At 52.1% G+C, this 12,151-nt stretch overlaps 1 protein-coding gene across 2 annotated transcripts in view; it reads right to left on the bottom strand.

Annotated features, from left to right (window-relative positions):
- Positions 1-12,151, bottom strand: part of STXBP1 (syntaxin binding protein 1) — a 71,921-nt gene that overhangs the window by 3,204 nt on the left and 56,566 nt on the right. The window contains exons 16-19 of one of the 2 annotated variants that reach the window (XM_073806632.1): positions 11,774-11,875; positions 9,725-9,810; positions 6,290-6,444; positions 4,553-4,678 (exon numbers count right to left, since the gene is read on the bottom strand). In XM_073806632.1, coding sequence (XP_073662733.1) covers positions 4,569-4,678; positions 6,290-6,444; positions 9,725-9,810; positions 11,774-11,875 — 453 coding nt within the window. In that variant the 3' untranslated portion in view covers positions 4,553-4,568. The remainder of the gene's footprint in view (positions 1-4,552; positions 4,679-6,289; positions 6,445-9,724; positions 9,811-11,773; positions 11,876-12,151) is intronic. The other variant, XM_033858640.2, reaches the window with a different exon arrangement.

The following is a 12,151-nucleotide window of genomic DNA, read 5'->3' as shown; positions in this document are numbered from 1 at the left end:
GAGGTGCGGAGTGGGATGCCCTGAGAGTGCAGCCTGCGCCAGCCCCTGCGCCCAAAGCTGACTCATTCTGCAGACTCGAGGCTCCTTTGGCAAATGTGACACCGGTTTCAGCAGTGTGTCCCCCTCTCCCCCGAAGACACTCATTTCTGTGACCTTGTCAATCTTTCTACTAGTCCTAAAGGTCACAGGCTGCTCCACAAATGAGGAAACAGGGATAAACGTTACCAAATTCTGACCAGAACCACTGGCAGAATGAAAGCCTTCCAAATCTCAACTCGATGCAGCAGTTTGAGTGTCTATACCTGAAAGACAGCTGCTGGGAACTCCGTGCGGGGGATTAGCTTGGGGGCTACCTAGGTTAAGGCAATGCATGTGCCAGAGAAACTGTCCCTAACGTCCTCCCTTGCCGCCAAAAGGCCTCTGAGCAGACGCCCATCCCAAGGTGTCCCCTACCCTTGCTCATGTGCAGATTCAGGACTTGGAGGGAGGCCAGAAGAAGGTGAAGGAATCCACGCTTCAGAACTTCCAGATATTATCTGATTGCTGACCATCTGGTGTTCCCAATCTTTGACCGAAAGCAGAAGACTTCCAGGACCAGCAGTATCAGGCAACAGTCACGGTCCTGGGCCCTACCTATCAATACCTGGTCTCTTTAAAGGATGCAGACCAGCTGGTGTTAATCCGAATCACCTGAGGGCCAATTCTTGCCACGCAATCAGCTGTATCGCTTCAATACCCTGGTCAAGCTTCTCACCACCACAAACATTGCAAATGTTCTCACTTGAACCCACATGTGGCTGACCATGTAGGCCCTCTAGAACAGCAAGTGGGTTCTACTGCTCTGAGGGTCCCTCTTATTCTACATAACTGCAACACTGAACCGTGAACGGTGGTCTCCAAAACAAAGTCATCCAGACTGTCAAAGCTGGGGGCCAGACACACTGACCTCCGCCAGGACAAAATCCTTCCTTCCTCACGGACGGCGCCTGAAAACCACAGGAGTTCCCACAGATCAGCTGGTCGAGCTGTCCTGGCTTTGGCTGAAACAGTCCTGCTGACTCAGACTACTGAGGGCAGTACCAGTGAACGACAGGTTTAAATTGGATATTTAAGAGCAGCCCAGGTGAGTTTGATGATCTGTCAGACGTGGAAGACAGTGGTCTTGCCCACCCACATCCAAGACGCCCAGCGTGGTGAGGCGTGTCGGCGGCACAGCCAGGCCCAGAAGCCATGCCACTGTTCTCAATTCTGGGGGCCCTGTGGCTTCCTGCCCCAGGAGGGGATGTGTAAGGGAACGCTGAAAAAGCAGCTGGGCATTGGATCAGCTCTGCGTTCAGATTCAAATCTGAGTCCCACTGAAAAATGAAACTTATCTGACCCCGATCTAGAATAAAGCAAAGTACTCAACATAATAAAAAAAAAAACCTCTCCCGTGTTAAGTGCTCTGTAATAGGTCTAAGCCAGCCTTTCATCAGCTCCTGAGGCCTCCTGGACATTCCCTAATGGTCAGTACTTTTAACATAAACCACCTAGAGCACCGAGGTGAAGATCTAATCAAAAGATTTCATTTCAGGGATTCCCTGGTGGCGCAGTGGTTGAGAGTCCGCCTGCCAATGAAGGGGACACGGGTTTGCGCCCCGGTCCGGGAAGATCCCACATGATGCGGAGCGGCTGGGCCCGTAAGCCATGGCCGCTGAGCCTGCGCATCCGGAGCCTGTGCTCCGCAACGGGAGAGGCCACAACAGTGAGAGGCCCGCGTACCGCAAAAAAAAAAAATAAAAGAGATTTCATTTCTTAGACAGTTGAGAGAAATGATGGATTGATTAGTGGGCACTGAGCCAAGGCTTGGTGGCATCTGTGCACTTCAGTTATCCATGCCCACTCCCTTCAGCCCAGCCCTGGGGAGCCAGCCTCGGCTCCAGGACAGAGAGGGGCCAGGAGGATGGAACACAGCACTGGTACCCACACAGGGCCCACCGCAGACGCTCGTTCACTGCTGAGCAGGGGAAACCCATCCCTTAAAAGCTAAGTTCCTGCAAACACCAATGTGGGGGAGGAGACCACCCAGCCTCGCTAACGCCCTGCAGTGTCCTCAGCTTTGGTCACCTGGACAATCGCAACAGAAGTGGGCAAGTCGGAAGGCTCACCTGCTTTCTGACCTCCCTGGTATGAGGGCTTTGTGCCTCACTTTTTCTCAACTGAACTCTCTAAAATCCAACACTGTTCAACAAAGCATTTCAGAAGCCAGGAGCAAACAGCCACAGTCTGTTCGTGCTCGCTCTGCTCTGATGGCAGCGGAGGCCTCTCTGTTGATTGAACATAAAACAGAGGAAGCAGTGTGCAAAGAAGAGGCATCTTCCAAAGCAGGGAATCCCAGAATGAATCCTAGCAGGAGCCCCTGGGGTCTGGGTTTGTGATTCTTTCTGACTCTGCAAGTGGTCTGTCATTGCTCATTTGTCCTTTGAGAAGCCTCGAAATACATCTTGCAGCAAATGCCGTCCACCTACCTGCCATCTGCACAAGAACCAGATGCCTCTGATTACGAACCTACCAAGGTCCTGCTGAACAACGGCTGTTTTTTAAGTCACTTTTATTGACCACCCAGTGGCCTCGCTCTCTAGGGTGAAGGCAGCCTGGGCAGGATGGCAGGTAGCCCGGGGCCACAGCCAGCCCCGCTGTCCTGGCTCACAACCACTTGCTGCTTCTCATCTCCCTACTGCTCTGGGGCAGCTACCTCCGGCCCAGGCGAAGAAAGAGGAGCTAAACAGCACAGCCTCCGGTGCAGACCTTTAGAGCCCTTCGTGGATGGAGCTTATGCTCTTTATAAAAACAAGCACACTTCTGATGTTACCCAGCCAGGGTTCTGATGTCCATTCCCCCAAGGGCCGCCAGAGAGTGTGCCAGGGTGCGTAGGGCTGCCCAGTTTAAGCCACCAACGGAACAACTGCATTACAGAGGCCGAGCAGCCTCGGACCCTGCCATCCAGCCGCCCTGTGTTCTGTGTGCTGTGACCCAGTGGGAACGACCTCCTCCAGTCACACAGGTGCTTGTGGCCAAGCTGAGGCTAGAGTCCATGCCTGTCCGCTGCTCACTGACAGGTGACTCACACTCTGTAACTCACAGGGCCACGTTTCAGCCCGGGGTGGGGGTGGGGACATTTCTAGGGTGCATCCTCAACAGAGTAGACGAAGTCAGGTACACAAGACGTGGCCTCATCACAGAATGTGTAATGAAACTAAAGAATGACTCATGGTGCAGTGAGGTCTTCAGGGTCAGTCTGCCATCTGAACAGGTCAGGGGAGATTTCCAGCACAAAAGAAGGGTGGAAAGAGAGAAGAAGGAATGAGCACAAGAATAAAACCTGGGTAATCTGCCACACTGACAAGGGGTTCCCGGGTAACTGAGATAAAGGCACAAGCATGGTGGGAGAGAAGACGCTCTTTAAAAACAGTACATAGGGCTTCCCTGGTGGCGCAGTGGTTGAGAGTCCGCCTGCCGATGCAGGGGACACAGGTCCGTGCCCCGGTCCCGGAGGATCCCACATGCCGCTGAGCGGCTGGGCCCGTGACCCATGGCCGCTGAGCCTGCGCGTCCGGAGCCTGTGCTCCGCAGCGGGAGAGGCCACAACAGTGAGAGGTCCGCATACCGCAAAAAAAATAAAAATTAAAAATTAAAAAATATAAACAGCACATAGCGTGGAGAACAGATTTCTACCCAAAGGCTCTCAATCTGACCAGGAAACTCCAATGAGAGAGAGGGGTATGATTCTCAACTCTTGAAAGGATCCACAGGAGAATTAAAATAAAAAGCAATTACTGAAAGAGCAAATGACTGTTAAGTGCTGTTTTTTCAGAGGAACAGGAGACATGAGCTCTTTCCACCGGTGGCTGGAGTTCGCCATGTACAAGGTGGCTTATGACCCCATCACCCCTTAGAAATTGTTCCTCAGGATAAATGTCTGTCCTGGGGAAAAGGTATTGACATATCTACCTACCACTGACTGGGAGTCTACCCTAACGCCCTCTGCCAAGCTTTCCTCATGATCGTGTGCCAACTGGCGTCTCCACTGGAGTTCTGCCTTGGACAGGACTGTCCCCTGAACACCTGTTGGTCTCACTCTCAAGTTCCCACACCACATCACAACCTGGAGGCTGCCTGGTGTTCTCTGCCTTGTGCCCACAAATTCACCCCGGGACCAGCAGACTGGGGCACAGCGCCTGTGGCATCCCTCCACGTCCAGCTCCCTCTGGAGGATTGTGCACAGCAGTTGTGATTGTCTCTGGTCTAAAGCCCAGAGGGCTGCAGCTGTCTGACTGGGCGACAGGTAACCCAAGGCATGAGCGAGCTGGAGCCCAGTGGGGCTCAGGGTAGGGTTGGTGAGGGCAGCATCGGACACATTTTCAATCGGTGTTAAGAACTGCAAGCATTTTCTCGTTAAAAGAAATCAAATAAATAATAAACGGAAAAGGGAAAAATAAAAAGAGTGACGGAATAAATCAAAGAAAACCCTTCAGAGTGGAAGAGTTTCTTTTCTGTAATAAGCTGCTTTTACTTTGTTTCTTTGGCTCTCACTCCATTGTTGGAGCCTGATCCTCAAAAGATACCCTAGAGGACTCCCGGAAGTCGGGGTGTCTCAGGTCCATGAGAAATTTGGTGGGAGTGAGAATATGAGTAGAACCTGCGGGAGAACAGAGGCCGGCTGACTGCTTGAACAAAGGTACGTTACCGGAACATGCCAACTTAGGCCTACGTTTTATGCAGCCAATGAGGTGCGAGAGAGCGAGACGCACGCGCACGCGCGGAGCACACGCCGTGCACACGCGGCGCATGCGCACATGGGCCACGAGGACGTCCGGCATGCACAGAGCGGGCGGGGCCACACAGCGGGCGTCAGCGGTCTGCACCAGGCCTCTCCACCGATCCGCAGGGGCGACCCTGTCTCCCCGGGTCTCCACCTCCCAACAGGGAACCTCGGGTCGGGCCAGCATGGAAGAGGGGGTTACAGCGAAGCCTGGCTGTGACGGCTTCTGCCCAGGAAAGCTGTGTTTCAGCAGAGAGTTAGCCAACACGCTCATGCAACACGTACGCAAGCAGGGAACACCGAGAGCTCTGGCACAGGGTCCCACGTAGCCAGAAAGGAAAGAACACAGAGAGAAATGGTGACCAGACAGGGGAGGCTTCAGGGAGTGGGGAGGGGAGGGGGAGGTGCGAGCTCCCCAATGAATGGTGGTATCTGGAACGCAGGTTGTGAAGACAGTGGCAGCTCCATCTTGATACACCCAGGAACGGCCACATGGACTGGTCTGCAGAACCTGCTCACTCTGAGAGCTTGGGGGGGCACTGCGCCTTGGTCCCCCCAAAGTGGAGGTATAAAACTGACACATCTTATTGAGATCGGGGCAAGGGCGGGGCCCAGCCAGGGCAGTAGGTGCTGATCACCTCTTGCCAATCAATGTTAAGAGGTACAACTCCATTTTGTTAAGGGCAAGATGGGACAAAAGGAAGGCATCTGGAGAAAGCAAGATTTTTCTCAGCTCACTCTTCCTCTTCCAGCCGAGAAATTGGAGAAGCTCCTGTAGTCATGAAAAAGGAGAAAAATCTTCTCCTGCTGCCTTAAGTCAGCTCTTATAAGTTGCTTCCTTTCTTCTGGAAAGCCAGCAGGAAATAACCAGAAGGGGTATGACAGACCCTGAAGTAGCAGGAACTGGCTGGAGGAACCCTCAGCAGAGCGCAGGAGTCAGGCCAGTATGTTTCAGGCAGTATCTGCTCTCACTCCTCGTCTGTGCGTCTCCAACTGACAGGTAAAGGAGCCGGTAATCATTTACCGTCCGTTCACTGAGCGTCTTCTGGACGTGAGGCTGGAGGCCAGGAAACTGATACCACCCTACCCCCCACCCCCCAGCCCCGGGCCAGCACCAGGCCTAGCTCAGGCTGTAAGTGGGTGCTCTTAACCCCGTTTTCGTGGGTAAGGAAATAACAGCGTGGAGAGGAGAGGCACTTTCGAGGTGACCCACGTGGCAGCGGCAGAGCAGGAATATCAGCCTGGGTCTCTTGGAATCTGTGACCAGGCTCTTCCCACCACATGGGGCTGCCACTCGTCAAGAGACACAGTGCAGACATGAGGAAGGAACTCTTCGCTCGTCAGCGTCTGCCGTCCACAAACATGTCTAGAGACTTAAGTTTTTCAGGGGCAACAGAGAACCGAAGACAGAATGAAACACCAAAGCATGGAATGGAGTCCAAGTGCAGTGAAGCGGTCCCTTCCCTCTAGAAAACACGCCCCACTCACCTATGAGCACTTCCCACTTTCCGTTGGCTTGGGTCACCTCGTAAGCACAACGCATCTCATTCAGGCTCACGCCCCCCAGGATGAAGATGATGAGGCGAGGACCACTGCGGTACTCCCCTGGGGCCTTATTCTTATGCCAGTGCCCATAGCGGGCGCTGGGGCAGGAGAGAGGGGGAGGGAGAGGGAGAGAGAAAGATATTAATCATGTTTATCTGCATCCACAGCATTTATACTTCATACCTCCGTGACGTGTTACACACTCGTTCTGTACACCAGTGACCGAAACAGAGTAGACGCTTAGCGAGTGTTGGCTGAACTGAACTGCAGTGCAAATTATCAAGCACTTTGGCTGCCGGGAGAAGAATCACTACGAGCGCCTGTGCTGTGACCCCGTCATGCAGGCAACAGACGGGTTCAGATCGGCTTTAAAGCGGGATGTTCAGCAGCTTCACCCTCATCATGTTGGTCCCGGTGTCTCCCCCGAGTTGTACAGTTCTGGGCTTGCCTGGGACACTCTGCTGGAAGGAGCAGGGACCACAGAGTCCAGGGCCTGTCTGCAGCCGGCACATTGATTCACTGGACAGATGTGCACCAGGCGCCTCACTGGGCTGGGGCCGCCCCAGCACCGAGGAGCTGACCTGAGTGACATGTGGCTCTTGCCAACCAAGAGCTCAGGCTTAACTGGGGCGGGTGGGGCGAGGAGGGTGGCAGGAGGATGGGGGTCTGCATCACGCCCCAAGGAGAGGAGCTCAGTGCCGTGGGAACAAACACGGGGGAGGGACTTCAAGTGCCCACTGGGCATCACTGGGGAAGCCTTCCTGGAGGAGGTGACACGAAGCTGACTCCTGAACGACAGGCATCTCAGTGGCAGGACAGTTCCCCAGGTGCCCCCCCACTCCTGGCCCCGGCTTCCCTCAATGGGCCTTCACCTTGTCCTTGGAAACAATGAGAAATTGGTTGCTTCCAGGCTAAGAAAATGGGGAAAACAAAACAAAAATCAAAACAAAATGAGGGGCCATCTCTTAAGAAGATCATATATATTTTTTCTTGTGTGGAGGATTACGTTGAGGATTTTAAAGTGTTAAATCAGCCTTGCATTTCCTCAAACCCTTCAGCAAGATGCACTGCTCCTTGTATATGCCACTGGGTTTAGTTTGCTAATATTTTATCTATAACATTTGCCTCTCTGTGCTTGAGGGAAGTTTTATTTAATGCCATTTTCAGATTTGCTTTTAGGATCATGTACTCATAAAATAAGTGGGAAAGTTTCTTCTCTCTTTCTGTTATCTGCAAATGTGTTAATGTTGAGTGGTTTCTTCATAAAATACCAGAAGAATTCACCATTGCATCCATTTGGTTGGGAATCTCTTTTGTGGAAGTTTTAAAAGTAACTAAAAAGTTAATAGGGGTCACTGAGTTTCTATTTTTTAATTGTCAATTTTTGCAATTTATAAAATGCATGTGTCCATGTCATCTAAATTATCAATTAAATTCGGATAAATTTGAAACAGAACGAGGAGAGCAAGTCTTCTCTGAACAGTGGAATCTTTACCCTTCTTCCTGACTTAGGACAGCATTAAAGCCACTTTCCACATCACAAAGGCCAGCCCAGAGGACCTCACAGTCACTTTTTTTTGCCTGTGCAATCATGTTTGTCTGCCGTTGTCAACCAGCCTGGCTGTGGTACTGTGTGGGATTTTGTATTTCACGCCAATGCTGGCAATAAACATTTGGCCTCCACTGGCATCATGCAGGCCTGAGAGTGACGACAGAAGAGGGGGCGGTGGAGAGAGAAGACGGGCGGGCAAAGTACTAGTATAGTAGAGGCACATGTATTGAGAAGTGTTACCCTGGGAGCCTGGGCCACACACACGAGGGAGGCAGAGAAGAGATTCTGGAGGCAAAATGTGTGCCTAGTGTTGAGAGTCCCAGGGACTGGCTGTGGAGATGTGGCCTGCAGAGCATAACAGGAGAAGCTTCTGGATGAACATGGCAAGGTGGTGAACAAGAGCAAGAGCTTTCGAAAACATATGCACAAGGCCTCATGGGTGGCCAAGAAAACACAGAGGGCTGGAGAACCCAGAGATGGAAGCATGGATTGCTGTCTGCCCACATCTCCAAGCTGAGAAACATCTGAGCATCACCAGGTACGTGGCAGAAACCCAGCAGACCCAAGGCATCCACGTTTCCATCATCTATGTTTCCATCAAGGAGGAATCTGAGAAATGTGGCTCTATGCAGATGACGTATTCATCCCTTTCTTAATTACTAAAATTAACTAATGAATGAAAAGTGAAGACAGAATACACCAAGTGCCTACTCCATTCCAGGCTCTGTTCTAGGCACTGAGGATAAAACAGACACGAATCCCTGCCCTCAGGAGGCTGACATTCTAGTCGGGGGAGACTGGCAGTAAACAAGGTAAATACTAACAGCACACTAAGCGGTGGTGTAATCTATGGAGAAAAAGCAGGGAAGGGAGACAGGAAGTTGGGGTGCTATAATTTTTTCACTATTTTCTGTAAGACTTTATTGAGAAATAATTCATGTGTCATACAATTCACTCATTTAAACTGTATAATTCAGTGGTTTCAGCATAGTCACGGAATTGTGAGCCATCACCACAATCAATTTTAGACCATTTTCATCAACCCCAAAAAGAAATTCTGTACCTATTAGCAGTCGCTCCCCATTCCCCAACCCTTACCCCCATCCCCAGTTCTGAGCAACCACCAATCTACTTTCTGTCTTGAGACTAGCCCGTTCTAGACATTCCATATAAATGGAATCATAGTGTATGTGGGCTTTAGTGACTGGCTTCTTTCACTTAGTATAATATTTTCAAGGTTCGTCCATGTTACAGCATGGATCAGTATTTCATTCCTATCTTTGGCTGAACAATATTCCATTGTATGAATATACCATGTGTTTTTTATCCATTCATCAGCTGACAGACATTTAGGTCATCTCCACTTTTGAGCTATTAGGAATAATGCTGCTAGGAAGACTGGTGTACTGTAATTTTAAACAGGGTGGTTAGGGAAGATGCGAGAAGGTAACAATTTATTAAAGACCTAGAGGAGAAAAGAGGTGAGCCATGCAGAGATACCTGGGGAAAGATCATTTCAGGCAGAGGGAAAAGCAGGTGCAAAGGTCCTGAGGCAGAAGTAAGCCTGGTGTGTTCGGGGAAGAGCAAGGAGGCTGCTGTGGCTGAAGTGGGGGAGGAGTAGGGAGTGAGGGAGGAACGGGAAGCCAGGGGCTGAAGGGCCTCATGGGCCGCTGCAAGGACTTGGCCTGCACTCTGGCTGTGACGAGAAGCAGTGGGAGGGTTCTCGAGGGTCCTGAGGCGTCACAGCAGGACTGCCGTGCGGCTGCCGTCCAACCAGACACGGTGCCGCTTGCTCCCTGCTCGCTTGCTCAGGGACTTGCACTCACCTGACCGCGGTGGTGCTGAAGGAGGCAGAGGAGCGGGTGGAGATGTACGGGTAGTGCTTGGTGTCAAGTCTGTCTTCAATGGTGTCCTGGAAAGAAGAGACACAGCTATCGACCGGCCATCTCTTTGCAAAGGGCTGACGCAATCAAGGTAAGACAATTCGAAGCACAAGTCACTCAGCCAAAACCATGGCCAGCTTTGCAACAACCAGAGCTCCCCTGTCTGCTGCCCACTGCTGGGCACCTCACGCTGAGCTCGGAGCGGGCGGACCAGATGCTCCATAACCAGCAGATACAATGAGATAAGTTTGTAGGTCTGCTCTTGAAGAGAAGTTTTTTAAAAAAACCTGCATTGGGCTTCCCTGGTGGCACAGTGGTTAAGAATCCGCCTGCCAATGCAGGGGACATGGGTTCGAGCCCTGGTCCGGGAAGATCCCACATGCCACGGAGCAGCTAAGCCCATGCGCCACAACTGCTGAGCCTGCGCTCTAGGGCCCCGAGCCACAACTACTGAGCCCACGTGCCACAACTACCGAAGCCCACACACCTAGAGCCCGTGCTCCACAAGAGAAGCCACCGCAATGAGAAGCCTGCGCACCGCAACGAAGAGTAGCCCCTGCTCGCCACAACTAGAGAAAGCCCACACGTAGCAACGAAGACCCAACGCAGACAAAAACAATAAATAAATAAAATAAACTTAAAAAAAAAACCTGCATTATTTTTTCTTGCTTCTCTTCCACCCTTTTATGTTCCATGTGAGGTTATAAATGTCGCATCCTGTCCAATAAACTCCTGACCCTTGCCATCCGTCTTGAAGACACTAGGCATGGGCAGTCTCTCAGGCAAGCTGAGGCCTTACAGCCTCAGTTTCCCAAGGGCCTAATTATCTGGTGGGTGGATCCAGCTACCCACCCCCTGCTGCCGAGAAGTCTACACTCCTAACAGCTACCGTGTGAAGCCCACACATGTCTCTTTGGGGGACTGGGGTTGTGGGGGGAAGGAAAAGGGAGCAGAGAACAAAGGAGGGAATGAGACAGAGCGGTTGATCCACTCTGCCAAGCAAAGAAACATAATTGGTTTCAAGATGTCTCATGTTCACCCATCTTTTTGGTTTGTGGGTTTTAAAAATAGAAAGCTGACTCACTATATATACTTAAAATATATTTATTTTAACGTACAATTCAGTGGGAACACATGGACTGCTATGAATTAACAAAAGGATCCTGGCCAAGACCTTTCATTCTCTGGACCCCAGTCATGTCCTCCTGTCAAGGGCAGGAACTGGAAAGACCACCTCCAATTCCCACCCCAAATCTCCCAGGGTGCGTCAGGGTTCTATACAGGGTTTCCTCGACCTCGAGCTACAAGAAGGGCAGGAAGGGACACCGCTGGGCTACCTGACTTTCACAGATACAAAACACCTACTATGCGCAAGGCTCGGTGCCGGAGGACACGTCAGGTGAGGGCACAGGACCAAGGTCTAAAACGATGAGCCAACACAGAGAGCAGCACACACATGTAAAGAGCATCCCTGACACATGCTGTGGGAGTCCAGGGAGGCCTCTGTGGTGCTGGGTGGTCAGACGGGTGGGCCAGTGTATGGAACTTTGCAGGAAGGCAGGATTCAGGAGGTGGAAAGGAGAGTGAGAACTCCAGGCAAGAGATAGGGCTGCACAGAAACACGATTGGCAGGGTCTCTGGCTGATGTGAGGGCTGAGGGAGGGAAGCAGTGGGAGAGGAGGACGGGCTGGGATCTCTTTCCAGAGGCCCTCCCGCCCTGCTGCATCCTTAGCGTGGCACTCCTTACTCACAGGACCTTCAGGTGCTGTGACGGGTTTGGTTCCTTCGGCTGCAGTACCATTGAGGGGCCTCTACTGTGGGGCTCAATAGTGTGGATCTGAGGATCCACATCTGACAGTCTCCTGGGGCTGCTCTGCACGAACCCTCCAAGGCCTGGGTGCAAATCCCCGGGTGTCACCCCCACCCAAGGGCAGGGGAGGCTGAAGCCCCGGGCCCAGCTGCCCTTGTGCCCTCGTCTCAGCCCACGCTGACCTCCATGATGTCCTTGATGATCGGGGTCCATCGTGAGAGCTGGTAGGTCTGCTCGCTGATGCGCTCCTTCCGCTCCGGTTTGCTCCTGCGACGCAGCGTGGACTGAAAGCGAACACACGAGCCGAGGCTCCGAGTCAGCGCCTGGGCCTGCGAGGCCTCGCTGGCCCCTGGGCTCCCTTCTGGGAGTCAGTCCTGGCAAAGACTAAGAAGTAGGGAGCTTTTCCTGCAAAAGCCCGGACGATGCCCTGTGGGCTCCAGCCCAAGAACCTGGAGCAAACTTGGTTCTTCAAAGCCAGGAAAAATGGCAAACGTGGGTCAAACGGATAAGTGCCATTTCTTACAAATGCAGGGAGTTAGTTTGTTGTCAATTATAGGAGA

This window comes from Tursiops truncatus, chromosome 6, assembly GCF_011762595.2.
Source record: "Tursiops truncatus isolate mTurTru1 chromosome 6, mTurTru1.mat.Y, whole genome shotgun sequence".
In the NCBI taxonomy this organism is placed as follows: domain Eukaryota; kingdom Metazoa; phylum Chordata; class Mammalia; order Artiodactyla; family Delphinidae; genus Tursiops; species Tursiops truncatus.
Note: the sequence above shows the minus strand (reverse complement) of the source record. Positions and strands in the feature narration are given on the sequence as shown.